The sequence below is a fragment of the Plectropomus leopardus genome, chromosome 14 (assembly GCF_008729295.1).
Source record: "Plectropomus leopardus isolate mb chromosome 14, YSFRI_Pleo_2.0, whole genome shotgun sequence".
Taxonomy (NCBI): domain Eukaryota; kingdom Metazoa; phylum Chordata; class Actinopteri; order Perciformes; family Serranidae; genus Plectropomus; species Plectropomus leopardus.
This window is the reverse complement of record NC_056476.1, coordinates 20334927-20357402: the sequence shown is the minus strand read 5'-3', so window position 1 is coordinate 20357402 and position 22476 is coordinate 20334927. Positions and strand designations below refer to the sequence as shown.

Below are 22476 nucleotides of genomic sequence, written 5' to 3'. Positions count from 1 at the left end.
CTTCGCGCTAACCTGCGTAAAAGACACATTAAATCTTATAAATCTCAAATGTGTTCAAGTTAGTAAGCTGTTTCTGTGGCTCTGTTCACTTTGCTTTGACAGGCATCAGGTAGATTTGAACTCGTGCTTACAAAATGGGAGGTCTTGGACACAAAGTCGTGAACTTGGAGCTCAGCAGATTTTCACTAACGAGGTGATGAATACCACATCACGGGGGTGTTCGTATGGTTGTTTCTTGTGAACATGATAAACGCGACCCTAGTTGGATCTATCAAAACAATGTATCCATTATAAGAAAATTTTGGGGCTTCGAATATTTGTAGTTGATAACTACTGACGCTCAGGAGCCCCCTCCCAAAAAATGGTATTCAAGAGACAACCCTACTACTATGAGGGAAGTTATTTTCACCATAATTGATTTAAGCATTTTTCTCTTTTCTTGGCTTGAATGTGCTTCCATACATTTTCCCCCCAAGAAATCGCTTTCATGATTTGCTGCTGCACTTTCAGAGACTCTTCCCTCTCCATGCCTGGCTGGTCAATTGCAGTTCACCTTGATGCAAAACTGACTACGGCCACTAGACAACTTTCTGTGAACTGGTGCATGCAAAGCCTAACCTTACAAATAGGTTAAGAGCTCTGACTGTAAAATGTGGCCCATACAGAGCCTAAGTGTTCTTGTCCATCAAAGTAACAGTGCTGGACAAAAGCGCTTCTCTGAGGGCCTGTCCAAGGCACATTAAGGAAAGGTAGCTTGCTTGTACCATCTGTCCACTGCAGTAAGGGAGAGCTATGGATTTTCTGTCTGAGACGCTATCTGATGCACTGGCTGCTTGCTTTCATGGGATGAGCTTTTAATAAGTCCTGCCAAATAGCGAGCCATAGAGTATGCATTATGATGTGGTTATGCTGTGTTATTATGATGGGACTGCATCATGTTGCCTATCATTTATCACTGAATTTCAGCTGCTCTCAGAGCTAAGCCAGAATTGAGAGTAGACGGTTTTGGGAACTCACCAGTTGAGAGGATCTTGGCTGGCAGTGTCATATTTCCAGAATGAGATTAAAGTCTGTTCCTTCAGTGCTCCATGTGCATGTAAAAGCAGCAACGCTCTGTGCCACAGTACATCAGGGTAGTGACCTCTTGGGGATAACTGAGGCCCGTTCTGCCCACAACTGCAAAGGGTGGATTTCACTTGCTAATGAGCCAACCACCTATCTTCCAGCCATTCATCAAAGTCTGCCCCGTGAGCTTTCTGTGTGTGAAGTGCATCCCATCATCACAGTAGATTAGGTTTACTCCCACCACTTTACTCAGCGGACTTCTGGGTAACTTCCCTGGACAATAATTAACATTTGGCCTGCTGAATGCATGATTTGCTTCTGCCCAGTGTTGGGAGTGCCTAAAAAGCACAAGTGAAGATGAAAAAATTAACTTGCAGAATAACTGACAAATAATTATGACATGTATGTTTATTTGACCGCAGATTGTTTCTGTTTCTACTGAAGCCCACCAGTGTTACAGATAACCGTCAGCACTAAATTGTTCTTGTGGGCCATTAGTAAACCAAATACCATTACCAGATATAAAATCCATGCTTTCTCTCGCAGGCCCCCGCTGACAGTGCATTATTACAACCCCCCTGCCCCTCTCCATCCAACCAACCAACCAGTTTCTCTAGTCATCAGCAAAACATTTTTAATGAGTTCACTGAACACCAATGACATATGGCTGTAAAAGACATTTCAATCAGACTGAGACAAAAAAAACAACAGTTCAGAATCACCTCACTGAAGACCATTTTAGACTGTATTTGAATTGTTCTGAAACACAAAATACCAAACTAGACGGATCAACTTAAAGCTATACAGTTGGTAACTTTTAATTTAAAAAAAAAAATCCATCAGAAGCAGAAGGAAAAGGAGGGATTTTTTTTTCTCAGAATATGTCTCATGGGCTTCTTTCAGAATACAATGACTGTTTCAACAAATATGACAAAATTATTTTCACATAATTTTGACATTTAAAGAGTAAGCACACAAGAAAAAACACCATTCTGAGGAAATAAGTGATAAAAAATAGAGAAATAAAGTAGGCTAGAAATTAGCAGTAAGTGTGAGTAGTATATCTGTAGCAGAGACTTGAACTGTGGTGAACAAATGTGTTTAGTATTTACAAAGTATAATGAGTGGACACTTAATATAATACAATCCAGTAGGCCTTTCAACACTATTCTGAAACCTGTCATTTCTTTTGTTGAAGTTGTACAAATGTTCCACGTTACTGTCAGGTTGTTATTTCGTACTGGATTATTTTACAGTGTACAGTACTTCCCCCATTATTTGGTCTATCAAATATAAGAATGAATCCGACACAACTACAATACTGTACCTTCAGCTCAAAATGTCTCTAAACATCTTAAACCCTTTTTTCTTTTTACCTTTCTAAGTAACAAGCTCTCTATGAGCAAAATATTTACAGCAGGAAAACAAATAAACAGCAGCAACTACATGATACTTGCAGTATAAATGATGGTAAAAATTCAGGAAATTAAGAGCAATCAAATTGTCCTTCGATGCATCAGTCTGAAGCACTGGCACTTGCTTGATCCTTTTGACCTTTGACGTCCTGTGTCATCTTTTTGAAGTAACGTTCAGCGCGCAGCTCTTCAAAGCAGAATTCAGTGGCGCCGCTGTGCAGCAGCTCCTTACAGTACATATGCTGCTCTTGTAGTTTTCCTGATTCTGCTTCCCTCTGTTGCTGTTGGTGTTCCTGTAGTCTCTTTAGAGGAGTTTCCTCTCTGCAGGGCTTACGTGCTGATAAAACTGTGTTCACGGACGGGTTGATTTTACAAGGAGTCCTGAGCGGGTAGAGGGGAGAAGCAAAAGCAAATGAACAAAATTTTACTAACATTACAACAAGCTCAAACTAAGATCACAGACTTAAACGTACATATTTATTACTCTTTCAGTTATTTGTATAGTCTATTGAAAAAGGCAACCCATAATGTGGTACACATTGTATTTTTTAACATCTGTCTATAAAAATTATTTACATTACATGATATGAAAAGCAGCACACCATCACAATTGAGACGTTGTCATAAGACGTGCTTGACTTAATTATCAAAGTTGTTGATTCATTTATTTCAAATCAAAGCACTGCAGACAAAAGTTAGATTTTTGTCACCCACATTGTTGGAGGCTGATCCGACTCCTCAACAAATGGTTGGAAGGTGGGTTTGGGAGGCGGTGGGGCCATAACAGTGTGCCCAAATTTGGTCTTCTGGGGCATCTGTGTTAAATACACATTAAATTGACATCAGTGGGTTACACTCCACACCTTTAAAATCAATTAACACAACGCCTGCTTGTCTCATACCTTGACATCACACCATTTTTCAGCCTTCTGCTCGTTCTCTTTTGCCCTGGAAGTCGGAGGGGCCACCCAAGACTCCATTTTAGGCTCTGAGGGTCCCGCACTTTGAGACTTGCTCTCATCAAAGATCATCAGCCGACTGTTTGAAACACTGCCGAGGACCGGGGTGCCGTGTGACTGCAGGCCTCCAGAAATACCTGTTCACAAAACCAATCAAAAATTTGAATGATAGTGCTGATATTTCTAGGTGCTAGAGCACTATTAATACCAACCTAAAATTTCACAACAGATTTTAGTTGTATATTCGCATGCTTACTTCTGATTGCAGACCCAACTCTGTTTACAGGGGCGATGGCCTTTTTCTTTCCTCTATGTTTGAGGTCGGCTAGAGAAAATCTCTCCGGCTGTTTGGGCTCATCGTCACTGTCGTCCTCATCCACATTCATCATCACCTGTCGGGACACACGTGCCTGCAAAGCCCTACGAATAGAATAACATAAAATTAAAATTATGCCAATAATTTGCAATGTCAAACTATATCTTAAATTTTACTGAGGAGTGTGTACTTGTGAAACTGCAGGAGCTTCTCATGCGGCTCTGCACACTTCTTGAATCCTTCCTGGTAGACCAGATCTGCTTTGCGACAGTTGCCTTGATTTTCATATTCTTCGGACCAAGCGATGTAGAGGGATGCCTGTGTCACTCCGATCCCCTGTGCTTGCATGTATCTGTAAATGTCCAAGGGCTCTGGGCAGTTTTCTGCCTAATGGTACACAAAATACACATATGGAAAAAAGTTATTATTGCTGCATTAGGTTATGAAAGTAGCAAAAACAGTCAAAGGTTAAAATGTTTAACGTACAAATTTGATCCAGAGGTCAACATAGCGAGGGTCGTCGTGATATATCTTTTCCTCTGTGAATCTGGTCACGACTCGTTCCAACAATGTGGCGAGGTTGCTCTCCTTTCCTCCCTGAGGGAAGGTTTGCTCTGTCCACTTAATATACCTAAAAAAGAACCATGGGTGGATTAAAAATGAAACCTCTCAGATTTAAAAGCAGTACATTTGAATTCAACAGACTGTATAAATATCTGACTTACCGATCCCAAACATCAAGTGGATCATCTCCGTCATACATCCGCAGTTCAGACTCAAAGGCCCTGGAGAAACAAAAAGCCACAAAACTTCCATCATCATGTGAAAACTGACAGGAAAGTGTTTTACAGAAATTTTAGCCACCCAATGTGGGTGTAGCGTTTTAGAGATCATCCATACTGTCGCTGCTGGTTGATGGCAGAACTGAGACCATCCTGTTGTTGACTGAGCGCCTGATGTAAAGCTGATATAGCTCTGCCTCGTCGCAGTGGCTGGATGTTTTCTTTGCTTAGCTCCCACTCGACATCTCCTCCTTCTGCCATTGTAGAAATTAAAACAGACCTACACACACACACACACACACACACACACACACACACATACACACACACACGTCATTTATTTAAAGTAGTCTTATTTATGTCTAAAATCATTTCTTGCATATGTCTGATGATCCTTTCATGGAATATAATTTCATATTATTATGAAATGGGCCATTCTACAGTGCTTTTATAGTATGTCCTTTGAGAACACTGTCATGCTAATATTTTTGTAAGTTTACTTAAGCAAGATTTTCAATGCAGGACTTTTACCCTAACAGAGTACAGTACTGTGCAAAAGTCTTAGGCCAACATAGAGTTGTTGTTTGTGGATATGTATCTATACATTACTCAGTCTCTTTATTAAGATATAAACAAAGAATTCAGACAAACCCCATACACCAAAAAAGTCAGAACAAACGGGAGTCTTTGGACTCAAAGTGAATATTTAGTGTGAATCATATAAGCGTATAACCACAGCAAAAGATAGTTAAAACAATCAATATTAAGCTTTGGACATGTCCTGAATGCAACCTGATGTGAATAAACCAGAAGTTTAGTATTGTAAATCTCAAACTGTCTGCCCAAGGAGTTCAAGACATGCTTGAGTGGAAAAGGAGGTCACACTAAAACCTGCAACTTCAACCTATTGAAATCGTTTTATTCTGAAATATTTGTGTTTTTAATGCTGAATACAGATTTCCTGTATGCTGTGGTTATATTTTTGTAACAAGACTACTGGGAAATAAATATCTATGACTGTTGTAACCTTGCAAAATAAAGTTTAAAGTGGCCAAATACTTTTACACAAAACTGTATTTCTGTTGTATTTCTACTTTTACTAAAAAAAATGATCTGAATACCTTTCCACCACTGGGGACCAAGTACTATGATCTCACGTTATCATAAAACGTTACGAATATAATCTGGCACACAGCATTAGCAGTCAGTGAATAGCTGTAGGTTAACAAGTACAAACGCAAGTAACGTTAATAATATAATCACCTAACGCAAAACAACATTTAATACAAAAATAAAAGATTATTTATTGTAGCTATCATCTTGGATCCAAGACTGGGGGACAGCTGTCATGTTTCCAGTGTCCTTGCTACACAAGTGAGGTCCCTTCACTAACGTAAACGCACAGCGTGGGGACGGGACGGACATGCTAGCTAGCTAGCACTAGCTTTAGCTCGGCCATTATTTTTGTCGTTTTTCGCAATATTAGCGGAATTCAAAAAACGCTGACAAAAACAAAACCGACAAGCTACAAAACTGTGCGCTTCCATACCGCTTACAGGCCTTCTTCGTGTCTTTTCCAGATTAATACAGCTATACCGTTGTTGTAACAGGAGCGGTGCTCAGCGGTCGGTTAAGTGTTTTGAACAAGGACCGCGAGAGGATTTGGAGAAAGCTGATTGGAGGAACGTCAAACAGGAAGACGCAAGTTTACGTCACACGGCATCTTCCGGAAAGCTTCCTGTTTTGATTACAGCAACGTTGAACGGTTGAATAAAGGGAGCTAGCTGCTAAATGTTTGTTAATAGAGTCCGTTTTATTTACACATTTACCCGCTAGAGCTGTATAGGTTACATTTAAATTGCCTGTCTCATGACTGTCCACACGTGTCGGCATGGACAACCGTTGTTATTGTTGTGCATCAAAGTTCAGTCTCTTCAAGAAGGAGGTAAGGCTAATATCAGCAGCGCTGTACACATGAAACGTTTAAAGGGGAGTAAACTGTAAATTTACGTTGCAATATCCTTTTAGCTGGGCTGTAAGAGCTGCGGCCGCTCCTTCTGCTCCAGCTGTTTGACTTTCAGTGCTGTGGTGCCTCGCTGTGGCAACACCCAGCAGAAGGTCTGCAAACAGTGCCACGGTAATCTGACGAGGTAAAGGCCAAACCATGCAAAAGAACATACATGTAATTATTAATTAATTTTCCTATGCATTGTCGCTCATCTTCGTTTCTTTATTTTTAGTCGAGAATCGCAAAACAGTGCTGGAAAATGGTCTCCTCCTGAAAATTATAAGAAGTCAGTATGTGATCAAATTTGGAAAAAATGTTTACTTTTTAACACTGCAGTTTCATGATCAAGTTCATGTTTCTTCCACAGACGAGTCGCTGCATATGAGGCCAAACAGCAGGGACAGGCGACACAACCTCTTGCACAAGGAAGCAATAGAAACAGTAAAGCAGGACATCTACCAACCAAAGGCCTGAGTAAGGAAGATCAGGCTATTGCTGAAAGACTTCAGAAGCTGAGGGAGGACACTGCACCAAGTAAGGAAATTAGAATTTTAGCAGCTGCCATTTTGATTAAATCTGGCTCATGTTGTCATAAAGCAAAAGCAAAAGCCACTGTAAGCCTGTTACCTCTTTTTCAGAGTCTGTCCCCTCACAGAAAGAGCTTGAGTCTCGTCTCGCTGCTCTGAAAGCTCCCAGCCAGCCAGTGCCTTCTGCAGCAGAGATGGAGGACCGCCTGGCAGTTCTACAGGGTCAGAATCCCTCATCTCAAGCTCCTCCACCTGTGAGCAAAGCCTCTTCCAACTTGTCTCCCATATCTTGGGCATGGCTCATTACTAAGACCTGCATGCTAAATAGTTTACCATAATATCTTACCAGTATAAATGTACTTGTGAACTCATGTGCACAGGTTCATCAGCCTCCTGATAACCGGACTCAGACTGAACAAGCCAATGATCTGATTACTCAGATGACAGAGGAAGTTGCCATAGACGACCAGCAATCAAATCCTGAATGCAGTAATTATTTGTCTCATCGATTTATCTCACCTTCAATTAATTATTAACAATGTAATCATATCACAATTTTAGGCAGTCATACTCATTTGATCATGACTGCATTCTGACATCAAAATCTGACTGATGATTGAGATCAGACCTAATAATCCCTCTTCAGGTGTAGATGGCCGTATGAATGATCTCAACAAAGGGGAGGGGGGTACATTGGATGAGAATTTGGAGGAGAACCAGGATGCAGACAAGCAGCTGGAGGCCGAGAAAGCCCGTGTCCTTGAAGAGGCCATGGAGGAGCTGAGGAAGGAGCGCCATTCCCAGGATCAGATCCTCCATATGGCAAAGAGGATGGCGCAGCTGAAAGGGCAGGATCCAGACAAAGGTATGTCGCACAAAGATTGTGGTGTGACACTTTATTGGCGTTATTGGTTCCGCTTACTTTCACATCAGAATGTCAAAAAATAGGACAGGAACTATAAGCTGTGACGGACGAGGACAGAAGTGTGAATATCATTATTGTCATTTCACTTGTAGTTACTATGGAGGACTTTCAGCATCCTGACAGCGAGGAGGAGACTGAAGAAGAAGCTGTGATGAGAGTGTTAAAACAGGTCTGGGGCTTAAGTACAAATACTGTTCATATACTGTAATGGAGATTATATTAGATGCACATAATAAACTTGTTACAACTGAGTGCATATCACACCCTTAAAGAAACTTGTGACTTAATATGGACCAGTTCAAGTAGCCACAAGGGGCTGCTATTTTGCCATTTTAATAATCTTGTAATGTAATTTGAGGATAGGTTTTGAAATTCCTGTTTCTGATTTTTGTTCCAGCTCTCTGAAGAGGCTGCGCTGGATGAGGCCTGTGGTTACAACATACCTTTAGAGCACAGCGGACCAAAGAACACAGAAAAGAAAAAAACTTCTAAGAAACCGGTACTAAACAACAACCAAAATAATATAAAAACTCTTAGAAAATTTCAAGCTATTACAGAGAATAACATTTAATACCTTGTTAATCTGATATAACTTTTTTTAAAAAAAAAAATACCCAGGCTCCAGCACCTAAGAATCGGATTTCAACGTCTGCTGTGCCACATCAGCCATCAGACAGTGACGAGGATGAGCTACCGTGGTGCTGCATCTGTAACCAAGACGCCACCATTCGGTGTCACACCTGTGATGGAGACCTATACTGTAACCGCTGCTTCAGGTAGCTTAACATACATTTATTAAAATAAGTTAAGTAATAATTCTGGTTTTTGCTTCGTAGTAGAGCTTTGCATGGAAATCTTTGCACTGATGGCAAAGTAACATGGCTGTGATTTGGAATGCATACCATGACCCAGATAAATTGTAGACAGGCTGTTGCCATAATGTTAAGCAGCATGAATATAAAGTATTTATTGTGATGAATTATCAATTCGCTCTCCATTATCCCCCCAGGGAAGGCCATGATAAATATGACAGGAAGGAGCATCGCACCAGTAACTACACTGCACCAAAGAAGAAGAGGAAGACATGATAGGGAGACTGTGCTGCAGGTGTTTGCCTTATCAGGCTCTGGTCAGTCATCACTGTTAGACTTGTGCTTAAGACTTAAGTGACCTATTAGTGTTAATTTAAAAAAAACAACTGTGTCTCAGAGGGTATAAACGCTACCGTATTATCTTAAAAAAGCCAGAACCCCTAATTTTAACTCTTAACTTATAAGGGCTGTACCGAATGTCATTATATTACATTTGACGCTTCTATTGAGGTTTCCAAATTAAGCTTTGAATGTCTTTTTTATGACATTGTCATTCCCCTCAAGAAATTAGAAATCCTCAAATGAAATCCTCAATTTAAATAAAGTGATTCATCAGATTATAATATCAACATTCTTTAATGAATAAATGTAATTAATGGTAGTGTTAGATTGCCACTAGATGGTCCCATTAATTCAGTTGCTCACCTCTCTTTGTGTGCAGCAAACATACAAGTAAATCCAGCTGACATGTCATGCGATGTCAGGCGGCTAAAATTCAATGTCAGGACAACTCGTACCAGCGTCAGATTGGCATAGAATACTGCCAACTGATGATGTTAACACTTCAAGTTGTATTTTTAAGTAAACGAAATCAAAATTCTTCCAAATATCTCATGCCAGCGTCATCTTTACAATAACATTTGGTCATGAAGAATTGCAGGCCAAAACCAAACATAGACAAAACATAATAATGTTACCGTCCCAGCAACGAGATATTCCAACGTTGTTGTACATGTAAAATATCGTCAAACAGATTTTTATTCCAACCAAAATTTAAAATCTGTCCAACATCAGATTCCAACATCTTTCTAACGTCTTATTGATGTCCAGTACCAGCTTGGAACTGTTTTTTGTACGCAGGGAGAGTGTTGTTTTTGAAATGCCAATGAATATTGATTGAAGCAGAATATTTCATCAGATAAAAACATGTTGTTAATTTTGGAAATGATTCCATCTGTCTTTTTTCAAATTAATTAATTAATTTGAACTATTCGGTACAGCCCTACAACTTATCCAGTCTGCTTAGAGTGGCTTTATACATGTGTCTGTGTAGACCACAGGAAGAGCAACATCTGCTTTCTGTAATAGCTAACAGGGATCTAGATTAACTGAACACTTAAAATATAATGCATAATATTTATGATAAAGCAAAGACTAGACATACACATACACTTTAATGTTAATGCAACACAATATGAATGATGTGAAAAACATAGCGCCTGTTTAACCATCTAAATGCCCTTTGTGGGCATCAATAATCATCTTTATCCTTTAGGTAAGTAAATCTTGCAGAGGCTGCTTGACATCGTTGGTATTTTAGCAAAACTCTAAAGTTTTAAACTGTCAAACGGAATAAGAAGCTTGAGGTGTTTTCTTATGTCACTTGTCCTACTTCCAAAAAGCAACAAAGTCTCATCTCAGATGATCTTTGCACTTGTCACCGTTTGAATATTTTAAAAAAAGTTGTCAGCACAGACAGAAAGCAGCCATATCATGAGCTCATCTGGAATGATGTACAATCTCAGACTACTGTCAGCTCTGGACTGAAGAAGTACAGAGGAGTCAGTATAAAAGGATTACTGAGGGCTTTGTTTTCTTTTGGCAGGCGCTGCAGTCACTCTTGTAATCTATGTTTGGCTGCAAGTGTGACATGAGCGTTGCCTTTCTTGTCCTTGTGTGTAATTCCATTATAAAGGATGCAAAAGTCTGAGGTGCCATGTCACATCTTTTGGGTTGTATTTTTAACACAGAAGCCTTTTTTTTTAAATCACCAATATCATCACTTGCCAAAAATGTCCCGGACTGGCAGGTCTTGTCAGAAGTGTAGTCTTTCCAGTATGGATGGCCTTTGTGTCAGAGAGTGGAAGTGGGTGGCGAACAAAGCAAATTACTATAATGGAGCCCTCAGCCAAAAGACCCTCTGTGTATGACAGAGAGAGAGGGCCAGAGTGCAGTTTCATCAGTGTGCATTACCGTCAAGCTAACCGGGGAGAAACCATAATTACACTTTCCTCTGGGGGCTGGCTCCATTAAGGTTTGCATGGAGGCCGTTGCTGTGTTTCCCTCGTCTGGCCATGTCATACACGCACCACAGACAGGAAATGGAGGAAGATAATGGAAGCATACTTAATGGACCTTCCTGCTGCTGATTTCACTGTGTTTACTCCTAGACATGACATGTCAACGTCTCCTTTGTTTCCATCACTCTATTGAAAGATTTACACCACAAAGCTTATATTCTGGGAATGCTGACAGTAAAGTCTTACAGTTGTCTCTGGATAGTAGGACATAATCATTCTTTGTGTTTTAGAGCAGAGAAACTGTGGTAACAGGGTAGTGAAATTGATAGTTGTGGTGGACATGTCAATATTTATTTGTATATGTTGAATGAATAATACCTGGTGATAGCATACTATTTGTGCTGTCACTTTGTTGAAAATCAGATGTAACGCTTTTGATCATTCATCCACAGCCTTCTCTTGAAAATGTTCAGTTTTATTTCGACATACAACACTGTTATCAGAACAAAAATATTTATGTACATAAATAGGCAACCGAAAATGTACACCAAAAAAACAGTCCATCTGAGTAATAGTCAAACTTTTATCACATGTGCATTATTGTTATGTTTATGGGAGACAAAATGTTACAGCAGTCCATAAATTAAAGTGAAATAATAATACAAAAATTCCATTCAAACCCGTCTGCTCTGGTGTTAAGACTGATGCTGACCCAGGACGGGTGGGTGGGCAGGAAGAGAGTCCCACTGACATGTTACAGTCAACCCTAATGCATGGGAGATGGAAAGATAAGAGGATCCTCATTGTCTAAATTCTTTTTTTGACCTATAATTATTTCTTCAAGGGACCTGACATTTTGCGTAGACCCTTTATCCTGTAGAGCAGCCCGTTGATAAAATCCTATAGGGAAAATGGAGAATATTATTTTTTTTTTCTGCATGTAACTTTTAAAGACCACACACAACGATAGTAACTGTAAACATGCAATATTCTACTCTGTTAAAGGTCCAGTTTGTAGCATTTATGGGCATCTGTTGGTGGAAATCTTGTTAACCATTCATAACGATGTTTTCATTGGTGCGTAATCATCCTTAAACAAGAGTCATCCTTTCAATACCCTAGAACAGTGGAATCGTAAGGCATGGGCATTTTAGCTCTGAATATTTTATAAATAGTATAGGCTATAACAAAATTAAAACTAAGAATAGGCCTAATTATTTTTTTGAAAGGCCTGGATTTAATTATCTGTCATGTGTGCTTGTATAAAACCTTAGTTACATTCAACCACTGTTAACATAAACACACACATTTAACAATTTTTCTAATTATAGTCAGTAAAGTTTATATAACAATATTTGTAAAGTATTCTGTACTCAGTGTGAGGCTACTTTAAAAAAATGCCATAAAAAGCATCAACATAGAGCTTGTTCATCAAAAGAAAAGTTCTCAGGGAATGATCTCCCTGGTCCTCCTTAAGTTCAGGGTAAGCCCCCCCATATCATAAAATCCTACAAATGCCCAGAACGGACAAACCAAACATTAGCATTTTCGCATTGATCACCATAGTTCTCCTACACGCAACATATGAGAAGTTTCAATTCTGCAAACTCACCACTAGATGCCACTCAATCGTACACACTTAGACCTTTAAATAACTTGAAATCTTTACATACTTGTGTGTAGTTTCACATAAGTATTTGTCTCACCTCTTTTGGCTTTCCGCATTCCTGCAACAGCTCCTAACAAAGGAAACAAAGACATATAGGCCCCCATTGGACATTGCTTTTTCACTGCAAACATTGCAACACTGGATCCCAGCAAGGGTCAAGTGCTTGTTAAGCCATTACCCCACATTGCAAATGGTTATGTACCCATGTGTGAAGGTGTTGAAATGTTCAAAGTCTTTGACCTGAATGTTGGATTCCTGAGACTTAAGTTGTCTTTTGTTTGAATAGCTGCAGTTGGGCGCCAGTTCCATGAAGCCAGGTAGTTTTTTTTTTTTTTACTGTTTATAACATTTCAACAGCTTATTAGTTGAATTTAACAATTCAGCTGTTTTGCTTTATTCTGTAGATATTAAACTGATTATATATAGAGTATAATGTATGTGACAATTAATGAAGATACCTCAATATTCTTAGAATAATTTAGTTTAAACTTGATCTATTAACTCAACCTGTGCAGCATAGGTTGTTTACCATTATTCCCACTGGGTAACACCTTATGTAGATTGTCCATGTTACCCAATGGGAATAATGTTGCTTAATAAGTCATCCATTGTTATCCACTGGGAATAATGCTACCCAAAGGAATAATGTAACTGAATGGAAATAAAACCCAATTTGAATAATGCTACCCAATGGGAATAACACTCTTATGTGTCACATCTTACGTGTAGACGGGTTCTCTGCCCCTCGTCTGTCAGCTCCAGGAGCTCATCTATGTCAATCTCTAACTCTGGAATCTCTTCCTCCTGTAAAAGAAGAGAGAAATACATTTTGAAAGCAATATCCCCCTTTTACAATATTGCCCACATTTTAGCATTTCTGCATGCTCTAAAAGCTCTTACAAATCTATAGTTTGGGCTTCTTGCCATCCTCTCAGTCGCAGTGGTAAGATTTTCCACAACACTGGGCAAAGTCATACAAAAGGAAAAGAAAGTGTAAGATGTGACCCAGGATCTGATGCAACATGGTTGGATTGTTAGGTTTTTAGGAGTTGGCACCGTACTTTTATCACCCTGAGTTAATAGTGTTGGCTGTATTGTAGTAATAAGAATAAACACCAGCTTTTCTTCCTTAATTTCTCATAATAATAATAATATGATTGATGATGTGCTGTGCACATAGGCAAGGCTGAGGAGCACTGAGGCATGAAGGCAAAAAAGGCTCCAGGGGGCTGTACTTGCCACATGACACCATCAGATTTCATGGATGGTTTACCCAGCTAGCATTTATCTCAGCCAGATTATTTCCAGTTTAAATGTTCTCTGAAGAATATTTTCTCAGCTAAGGTGCCCCACATTGTGAGTTAAAATACAAACCCAGTAGGAACTTTAACTTTAATATATAAACTGCATGAGGTATTACTAAATCCATACAAACCCCTTTTTCTAAAATGTTAGCCTTAACTTAACAGTTACTGGCAGCAAATTGAAAGATTAATGCCAACATTTTGTAAAGGGCAAACAGTCTTGAGTTATAAAAAGCAAATATAGGAAAGTAATCAATTCATATCACAAGCTCTTATCCACACCCTTTTAACTACCTTTTCAGAGGGACTGAATGGTGCTTACTGGAGGAATCCTGAGATATCTAGAGTCAGCAGGTGTACACTCATTTTTGACAAGTGGGGCCTCATTTTAAGAGGAATATTTTCCGGTTGGGGAGTTTTCATGGCTTGTGAGGATGGGGCTCACACAGCTTTCTGGATGAAGAGAGAGCTAATCAATGTGGAAGTGCTGAGTGGCGGAAAAGATGGGCCCACCTTCAGAATCCCCTGTGCCCCCCTCTAATTGATACATGCTGCCTGTTTGGACCTGGTGATTCTGCTGATGTCTGCAGGACACACGCAGGGCTGAATGCTTGTCTTTTTTTGGTTCATGCTGTTCATTTCTGTGATATGTGGGCTTTGCTTTACTAGTTATAGGCTGTGGGCGGTTGTATTGTGCACTTTGTATTTCAGTGTTAGGCCAAAGACTTCAACTGTTTGGTGTAAATGAAATAGTCCAGATTTCTTTTCATTATTTCCCTGTTTAACAGTCACTTATCATGTAGTTTATATATATGTATGTGTATAAAATATATATATATATATATATAACTCGTATTTATACACTGATTAGCAACAACTTCAAAACCACTGGCAAATGAAGTGAATGACAATGATCATATTGTTACAATGCAACTTTCTGCTGGGAAACATTGGGTCTTGGTTCTACTCAAGAATGGGCCAAGAAATGTGACAAAGAGCTCAGTGTGTCAACTTGACCTTCAAATTCCCCAATTCCATTGAACATTAGTGGGATGTGCCGGGACCCCACCTCACAACCCACATGACTCTAAGGATCTGCCGCTAACACCCTGGTTCCAGACTCAAGGGGACACCACCCACAGGTCCTGTGTCCATGCCTCGACAAGTCAGAGCCAAGTCCGATCCATTCATTGGATCAGATTCATGTGGGTGCCACTTGACACTCATCACCCACCCAAACACTTTGCAGACCAAGTATACCTCATCATGGCAACCACGCTCTCAAATAGCATTGGCTCCATGTCCGCCCACAATGGGACCTCCTTGGATTAGACTTGGCTCTGACCTTTCGAGGCATGGACACAGGACCTCGTTGGGCGTCCTGTTGTGTCTGGCACCAGGGCGCTGGCAGCAGATCCTTTGAGTCCTGTGGGTTGTGAGATGGGGTACCGCCACATCCCACAAAAGCTTGATCAGAATTGGATCTAGGGAGTTTTGAGGCCAGGTTGATGCCTTTAGCTCTTTGTCATGTTCCTCGGGCCATCCATGAGGAGGTTTTGCATTGTGGCTTCATGCGTTTTCCTGCTTTGTTGGCCACTATCATCAGAGTGCGCTGTTGCCATGAGGGGGTGTACTTGGTGTGCAGTAGTGTTTTGGTGGGTGGAGTGTGTCAGGTGGCATCCACATAAATGCCAGCACCCAAGGTTACCCAGCAGAACATTGCATTGTAACAAGATATTTAATATTATTCACTTCACTTGCGATGTACTCTCTTTAAGTAGTCCAGAGCTAACATGATGATATCCACCCACCTAGTGACTGTGAGTAATTATTTTAAAGATTTACTGTTGTTTCTCAGTTGAAATAGGTATACTCTCTTTACCCTTTTGGCATCCAACTGTACATTTGGGGATAACCAAATTTGTTACAATAGAATTTAGCTAGAGTAAGGATTAATAATATGTTGACATTAATTGCACAGTAGTTGAGCTCTATGGAGTAGTAGTAAGTAAAGGATGGAGGTGAAAATGAAACCTACCTAAGTGCTAAATTAGTAGTAAATGTAAACATGAATATATCATATGTATATTGTAAATAGATATTTATTCCTTTTTGAGGTAAAGCCTCCCTCTGTCTGCGTGTGAACGTGAGGCCAAACAGAGAACTACTGAATATAGAGAAGTAAATGCATGTGCATTTAACATGTAGAAACACAGTGACCCTCCAATAACATTTTAGTAATGCATATTGTACACAGTTGCAATATTCAGCTTGTCAAGAGTTACCTTCATTGTCAGAGGAAAAGCATTTTAATGAGGTCTCTGGGCAGAAATGTCTTAGCAGCACTTTCTGAAGTTTAAAAGCAATGGACTGAAGCTAAAATGAATGTTGGCACTAATATTGGAATTCATGAATATCAGAGTAATTCTCAGAGCAGTGCAGTTCAAGACGGCAGTCAGGATAAGCAGCTGGATTTTGTCGAGATAAGATGACCTCCACTAGAATTTATGATTCAAAAACAGGAAAGTTGCCTTCACTATCATGAGCAAACCTGTCAAAACTTCATAGGTTTGGAACTCATATTTGAGTAAGAAACAGCAAATGTTTATTTTTTATTTTTAAATTTATTTCATTTCTACAATGGATTTCTATGTCTGTTTATTTTTATCCCTTTGATCAATCAGTCAGCCCATGCAACACCTTTTAACTACTAGCAAGTCATGAAATTGAGTATTGACATTCATGGCCCCCCGTGAATAGTTCTTAATGATTTTGGTGATCTTCTGACCCATCATCTAGAACAACCCTCCGGTTAAAATTTTGCCCTTGACTTTTGCAGGGTATATATATACATGCTGAAATCAGAATTTAAGGTTAGACTGGACACTTATATTCTGGTGCAAAGCCCAGTAAAAAATCTGTCAAGCAAGTGATCATAATATTTCCTCAGCACATTTAAGCTCCTCAGAAGATGACCTGTAATGATTGTGGTGACCCATTGACCTTTATTCCATCACCTCCGTCAGGCTACACTTTCCACTTTTTACATAGGGCAGTTTAAATTATAATTGACAGATAATTAGGATGTTTACCAAACATGCTAATGCTCCCCATGAAAGGATCTCAATCCTATTTCATAACTATTTCTTTAACCCCACCCTGTAGGCCAGTTTATGAACTTTTGAAACAAGACACCTGAAAGCTTTATAACTGTGAAATTTGTTGTAGACATTCATGCTTTTCAGGTGATTCAGTGACCCATTTTGTTGTTTGATGCTTGTTAATTTGGGTTGTTGGTCTGTTTGACTCCTCTTCAATATTGTGGTTGTAATGAGGAAGTTTGCAGCATGTTAAGTTATCAGCATGTTACTATTTAAAGCAATAGTTTGACATTTGTTGACACATACAGCATAGCATTAAAATTAGCTGGGCTCACTGTTTCCTGTCGTTATGCTTAACTAACCAGCTGCTGAATATAGCTCAGTACAGTCTTTGATCTTCTCGTCCACCTTTCAACTAGAGAGCTAATAAGCATATTTCCCAAAATTTGAAACCATTCCTGTACAATTTCAGCTGCTAGAGTGGAAATGTTTCCAACATGAAAAGTATTAAATGGTGATGTTATCTGACCACTGATGTCCGATAATACAACAAAACATCTGTGGTTCCATTACACATGCTATGTGTTTGCTATGTTAATGTAAAGGAAGCCATGCCCCGGAAATCAAGCTGTTTTGGAGAAGATGCCAGTGTGAGTTTAACTTATCAGACCCTTCCCTTTTCCTGCCAGGGGCATGAGCTGCACACGGATCACAATATTCATTAACTTCACCAAGTGAGTCATGACACAGTTTAAAGAGGGAAAACAGAGTGTACAGATCCAAATCGTGTTGCCTAATTATATGAGAGGGGCTTAATTTTTGGAAAAATTAAAAAAGACTAAAAACAAAACATTTGTAAGTCCACAGTACATCAACATTTCCATTACTGACCTGTAGTCTCTTAAAATAATACTTCACCTGCAAAATGACTATTTGTGTATCAGTTACTCATCCTATGTTATGTTGAATTTGTGAAGAAAACGTTGTTTTCCTGCACTCCTCCACAGTGAATGGAGAGCCCCAAAAATGGCAAACTTTTGAAGTAATTGGGGTCCGCATTTAATACCAGCAAAACTGTACCAAAACATCTGTTTACAAAGTCTCACACAACTTGTGCAGTATAATTCAGGTCTCACCTATCCACCTGAATGCTCATTACTTCTCAAACACATACATTTCACTAAAACATCACAATTTAAAACACTTGCCCTGCAAGTATTGAGCCCTGAGTGCATTTGCACATGCATGTGCATATGAGCTGAGCTTAAGCAGAGTTTAAATGCATATGTGTGTCCAGGAACGCTACTCAGCCATGCGTGAGACTGTACGAATATGTTTTAAATAATATTTTTTTTTGCAAAAATGCATGTGTTTGGTAAGTACTGAGCATACAACTGGATAAATGAGACATGGATTATACTGCACAAGTTGTTTGAGAGTTTTGTTAACGGATGTTTTGATATAGTTTTGCTGTTGTTTAACCTGGACCCCATTCACTTTAATGCATGAAGAATGTTTGCCTTTTTTAGATGCTCTTTCTCTTAGATTCCCTTAATTAGAATAAAACTGACATTGAAAACCCCTTATGGTTTAGTGTCAGTTAGGAAACCTCTAATTTTGGTTACTGTACACACACAAGCATAAACATGCTCAACTATCTATCTATCTATCTGAGAGCTGTTTTTCACACCCTTTTTTGAGTTTATCATTTCTCAAAAGGTGTGAAGTTTGCAACGAAGGCGACCACTCCAGGCCGAGGCAGCACTTGTATGAATTAGAGATGCCTCTAAATAATTCAGGTGGTGACACAGGGGACTGATGGTAAATGCTTCCACGCGGAAGACTCTGAGAACCAACAGAGTAACCTTCCCCTGAGCCCATGCAAAATTCATTACACTGGCCAGTGCACATGGACGAGCCACGACTAATTCCATACAAGTGGCTAATGCAAATATCCAGTCTGTCCCATCCAGAAAGCAAAGCGGTCATTTTCATAAAGCAAGGACGTAGACTATTATTAGGACTTGAATTCATGACATTAGGCAATATCATGATTGAATCAAAGTTATTTCTACTGTTACTGCTATTTTTCATGAATATGAAAGGCCAAGTACTGCAAACATGAAATAAATGTCTGTTTCTGGGACGAGATCAAAAGAGTGCGCAAGGAAAGACTTCAGATCTGTTTTCACATGTCCTGGTTTCCACTAATGTAATTTATTCCACCCTCAGCTCTACAAGCATATTATCATATATTACCACAGGGAAGAAGGCTCCGGATGTGAATGGAAAAAAGCTCATAAAGTAGACTAAGTATTGCAATGAAAAATATAGTAGCACAATATTGAAAATGCCTAGCAATCAGCTGCGACTTAAGCCAACCAGGCTTTACTGTAAACTTTGATGTAAGGCAAGCCATTTAGATGGATGTGGATGCATGCTCACGGCCTGCAGTTGTAGTATATGCCATATGCAAAAGGGCTCACTCACAGTGTAAGGCGATGTCAGACAGAGTGGTGGCAACAGGCCATCTGCAGCCAAGGGGTCTTTGTGCGGTTTGAGAATTACATGAAAGACAGTTTGCCTCTGCCATCTCCGCTATGAAACGGAGGCGGCGTTGTTGTCATCTGATCTGCATCGTCATTAGGAAGCTTGTGCTTCTTAACAGACACCCTTAAATGCACCCTGCCATGCTGCCTCATGTGGGCGACGAGACATCTGTTGCCATGGTTTCCCCTTGGAGAATGCCAAGCAAATCAATATGGAGCCTCTGACATAATTGGATTCTATCCCACTGTACAGAAGCGAAGTTATGAAGGTTGTGTGTGTGTGTGTGAGAGAGAGAGAGAGCTGGCTGATGTCTCAGCATAATCCCCTGCACATATTCAACTTTACCATCTATGCAATAAGGCCATTAATTAGGCACACTATGGAAATAATGAGCACACATTTTCACATTACAACTTTTTTTTTGCAGAACACCTACTGTGTGCTAATACAAACTGCATATCTTCCAATGTTTGCGTGTTTGTTTATAGAGCAAGTTTCTCTAACGTCATCAGTGATCATCATCCATTAGGGAAGATCTAAGTATGTCGTTTCTATCATGCGTAACTGTTGATTGATTGTGTAAAAGAATGTCTGCAAACATAGAGACAGGACACACACACACATACGCAGACACTACAATGATGACATCATGTCTTGGATGTCACCATAAGCCTGACGTAAAAACAGAAACATATGGACTGCATTTCAAAATAAAATACCCTGTCTATCCTGGTCCTTAGCTTTTATTTTTATGACTTCCTCTGGCAGTTTTTTATTACTTTATCACAGGGTTACAGGAATATTTTTTCAGTGGTGTGCCTTTCGTCTTCCTTGATATTGTTTGCTTCATATGTTACTGATCTGAAATTCACTTCATAATACCTTAAGTAGCCATATGGCAACCATATGTTTAAAGTGATCGAGCATTGTCGTGGTTGCATCCTGCTTGCATTTGTTTCCTAATGACTTGAATTAGACATCATATCTTGGTAAAATAATCTTATTGCGATGGTAGAACACCCCGGAGCACACTGCACAGCTGATACTGCAGTCAGGTTGATGACACATGAGAGCTTGTGTGCCAGAAATTGCAGCCTTGCTTCCCACTCCTCTTTTAGGTCGCCGTAATCTCTCCTGCATGATGGATAGCCCCGGTCACAGCCACCTATGGGTCGCTCAGTGCCTCCCTTGCTCCTTCCCCTCTTTTCCTCCTCAGGCACCCACCACAGTGTGAGTGTGTATCAGTGTGAGCCAGCCCTACCTCGCAGTCGAACAGCAGGTGCAGCTGCCCGTCGATCCACTCCTCGATATCCAGCCTCCTCTGCAGGTCCTTGCGGTTGTATTTGACCGTCAGCTTGCCCAGCTTGCGGTGCGCCGGCTCCTCTGTTTTGTCCGTCGCCTGGAACATCACCCTGGACTGGGTGCTAGGCTCTGACGCCATGGCTGCCACGGCCTCAAGAGAACCGTGGAAACACACAGAGCTCTCTCACACACTCACACACACAGCTGTGTCTCTATGTGTGCTTCCAGTGGGCAGTCGTTCCCACACGTATCTCCTGTTATCTTGTTGAGTGTTCGTACTCTCCCTCTCTATAGCTCTGGTTCTCTGCCCGTCCTCGTTCTCTCTCTCCCTCTCTCTAAAGCTCACTGTCTTACTCTCCTTGCCTCCTCCTCTTGCAACACCCACTGGCTGCACTATCAGGAGGATGGTAATGAGATATGCCTCTGCGCGTGTGCATGTGTGTGTTTGTGTCTGGGCATGCATTTGTGTTTGCACATGCACCTTATAGGGTGTGTGTTTGCCTTTTTGCTGTCTGTGTTATAGCTGGTGGGAGAGCAGAGTTCAATTGCAGTGATAAAAACAGCAGAAAGGGTGAGAGGGCAACCACGGCAATCAAGTTTGGGATATTACTCTGGCTGAAAAGATGCCAATATGTGTTACTGACATCATGAAATGTAGAAATGTGTCTTCTTTTTTCTGCAGTCATATGATTTGTAGTCATACCTATCATCAGAATACCAACACACCACTCATATTTTCCTAATATTCACTCAGTAAGAGTATCTGAAGTGTTTGCTTACTCACAAAGTCTAAAAGGTTTGGCATGCTAAGGGCTCTTGTGTTCACAAACACTTCCAACAATAGCTGGGTCCCCCTGACAGGTGAGCCAGGGTTCCTCTAGTGTGATAGCAGCCCTGCCCTTTATAACAGGCATTATCAGGTGTACGTTTAATAAGCCTTGAAGTCAAATTGGCATCCTCAGTTACACACCCTTGAATAATAGATGAATAGCAGAGCACTATTTATGGCTCCTTAGAAGTCAAATGTCAAATAAAAGCCTGGAAACCATCAATGTTTGCAAAATCAAATATCAACAGCAGCACATAAACCCAAGGTCGAAAATTCATAGTTGTACCTCCCACTGCCAAATTATTACAGTTGAGACAACACAGACAACAGGCCACAGAGTTTCCACAGATCCTATTACGATATGAATAATGGGGTTCAGTTTTTTGTTTTGGCAGGGACTATCAATCAGGCAGAGCCGCGCGTGTTCACCCACTGATGCACCGTCTGTTACAAACACTGAATTATTGAGCGCCTCTAGCAGCTCACCTTTCCAGGCAAACAAATTCATTCATCTCGTCTTATGCTACTTGGTTCTGCACCGTCAGGTTAAAAAAGGAGGGGACATGCACCAGAGGCCTTCTCACCTCGGACAGGTGACGCGTCCAGATGAGA

General features: G+C 40.2%; 3 protein-coding genes across 3 annotated transcripts; 1 reads left to right on the top strand and 2 right to left on the bottom strand.

Moving 5' to 3' along the window:
* Nucleotides 1-1677: 1677 nt before the first annotated feature.
* Nucleotides 1678-6176, bottom strand: bub1bb (BUB1 mitotic checkpoint serine/threonine kinase Bb). Its single transcript, XM_042501022.1, has 9 exons — nucleotides 6087-6176; nucleotides 4656-4817; nucleotides 4481-4540; nucleotides 4242-4386; nucleotides 3946-4142; nucleotides 3696-3859; nucleotides 3383-3576; nucleotides 3195-3295; nucleotides 1678-2861 (listed from the first exon to the last, which is right to left on the bottom strand). Exons 2-9 carry the CDS (start codon nucleotides 4796-4798, stop codon nucleotides 2582-2584), a joined length of 1284 nt encoding a protein of 427 aa, XP_042356956.1. The 5' UTR covers nucleotides 4799-4817; nucleotides 6087-6176; the 3' UTR covers nucleotides 1678-2581.
* Nucleotides 6177-6303: 127 nt separating this feature from the next.
* zfyve19 (zinc finger, FYVE domain containing 19) lies at nucleotides 6304-10359 on the top strand. The gene is made up of 11 exons (XM_042500567.1): nucleotides 6304-6482; nucleotides 6566-6687; nucleotides 6778-6831; nucleotides 6913-7079; nucleotides 7184-7326; nucleotides 7453-7561; nucleotides 7719-7937; nucleotides 8090-8166; nucleotides 8395-8496; nucleotides 8616-8773; nucleotides 9007-10359. Exons 1-11 carry the CDS (start codon nucleotides 6429-6431, stop codon nucleotides 9083-9085), a joined length of 1284 nt encoding a protein of 427 aa, XP_042356501.1. The 5' UTR covers nucleotides 6304-6428; the 3' UTR covers nucleotides 9086-10359.
* A 1348-nt stretch (nucleotides 10360-11707) lies between these two features.
* ppp1r14d (protein phosphatase 1 regulatory inhibitor subunit 14D) lies at nucleotides 11708-21353 on the bottom strand. Its single transcript, XM_042500565.1, has 4 exons — nucleotides 20995-21353; nucleotides 13502-13582; nucleotides 12816-12848; nucleotides 11708-12009 (listed from the first exon to the last, which is right to left on the bottom strand). The coding sequence occupies exons 1-4, from the start codon at nucleotides 21172-21174 to the stop codon at nucleotides 11941-11943; spliced, it is 363 nt and encodes a 120-aa protein (XP_042356499.1). The 5' UTR covers nucleotides 21175-21353; the 3' UTR covers nucleotides 11708-11940.
* Nucleotides 21354-22476: the final 1123 nt, after the last annotated feature.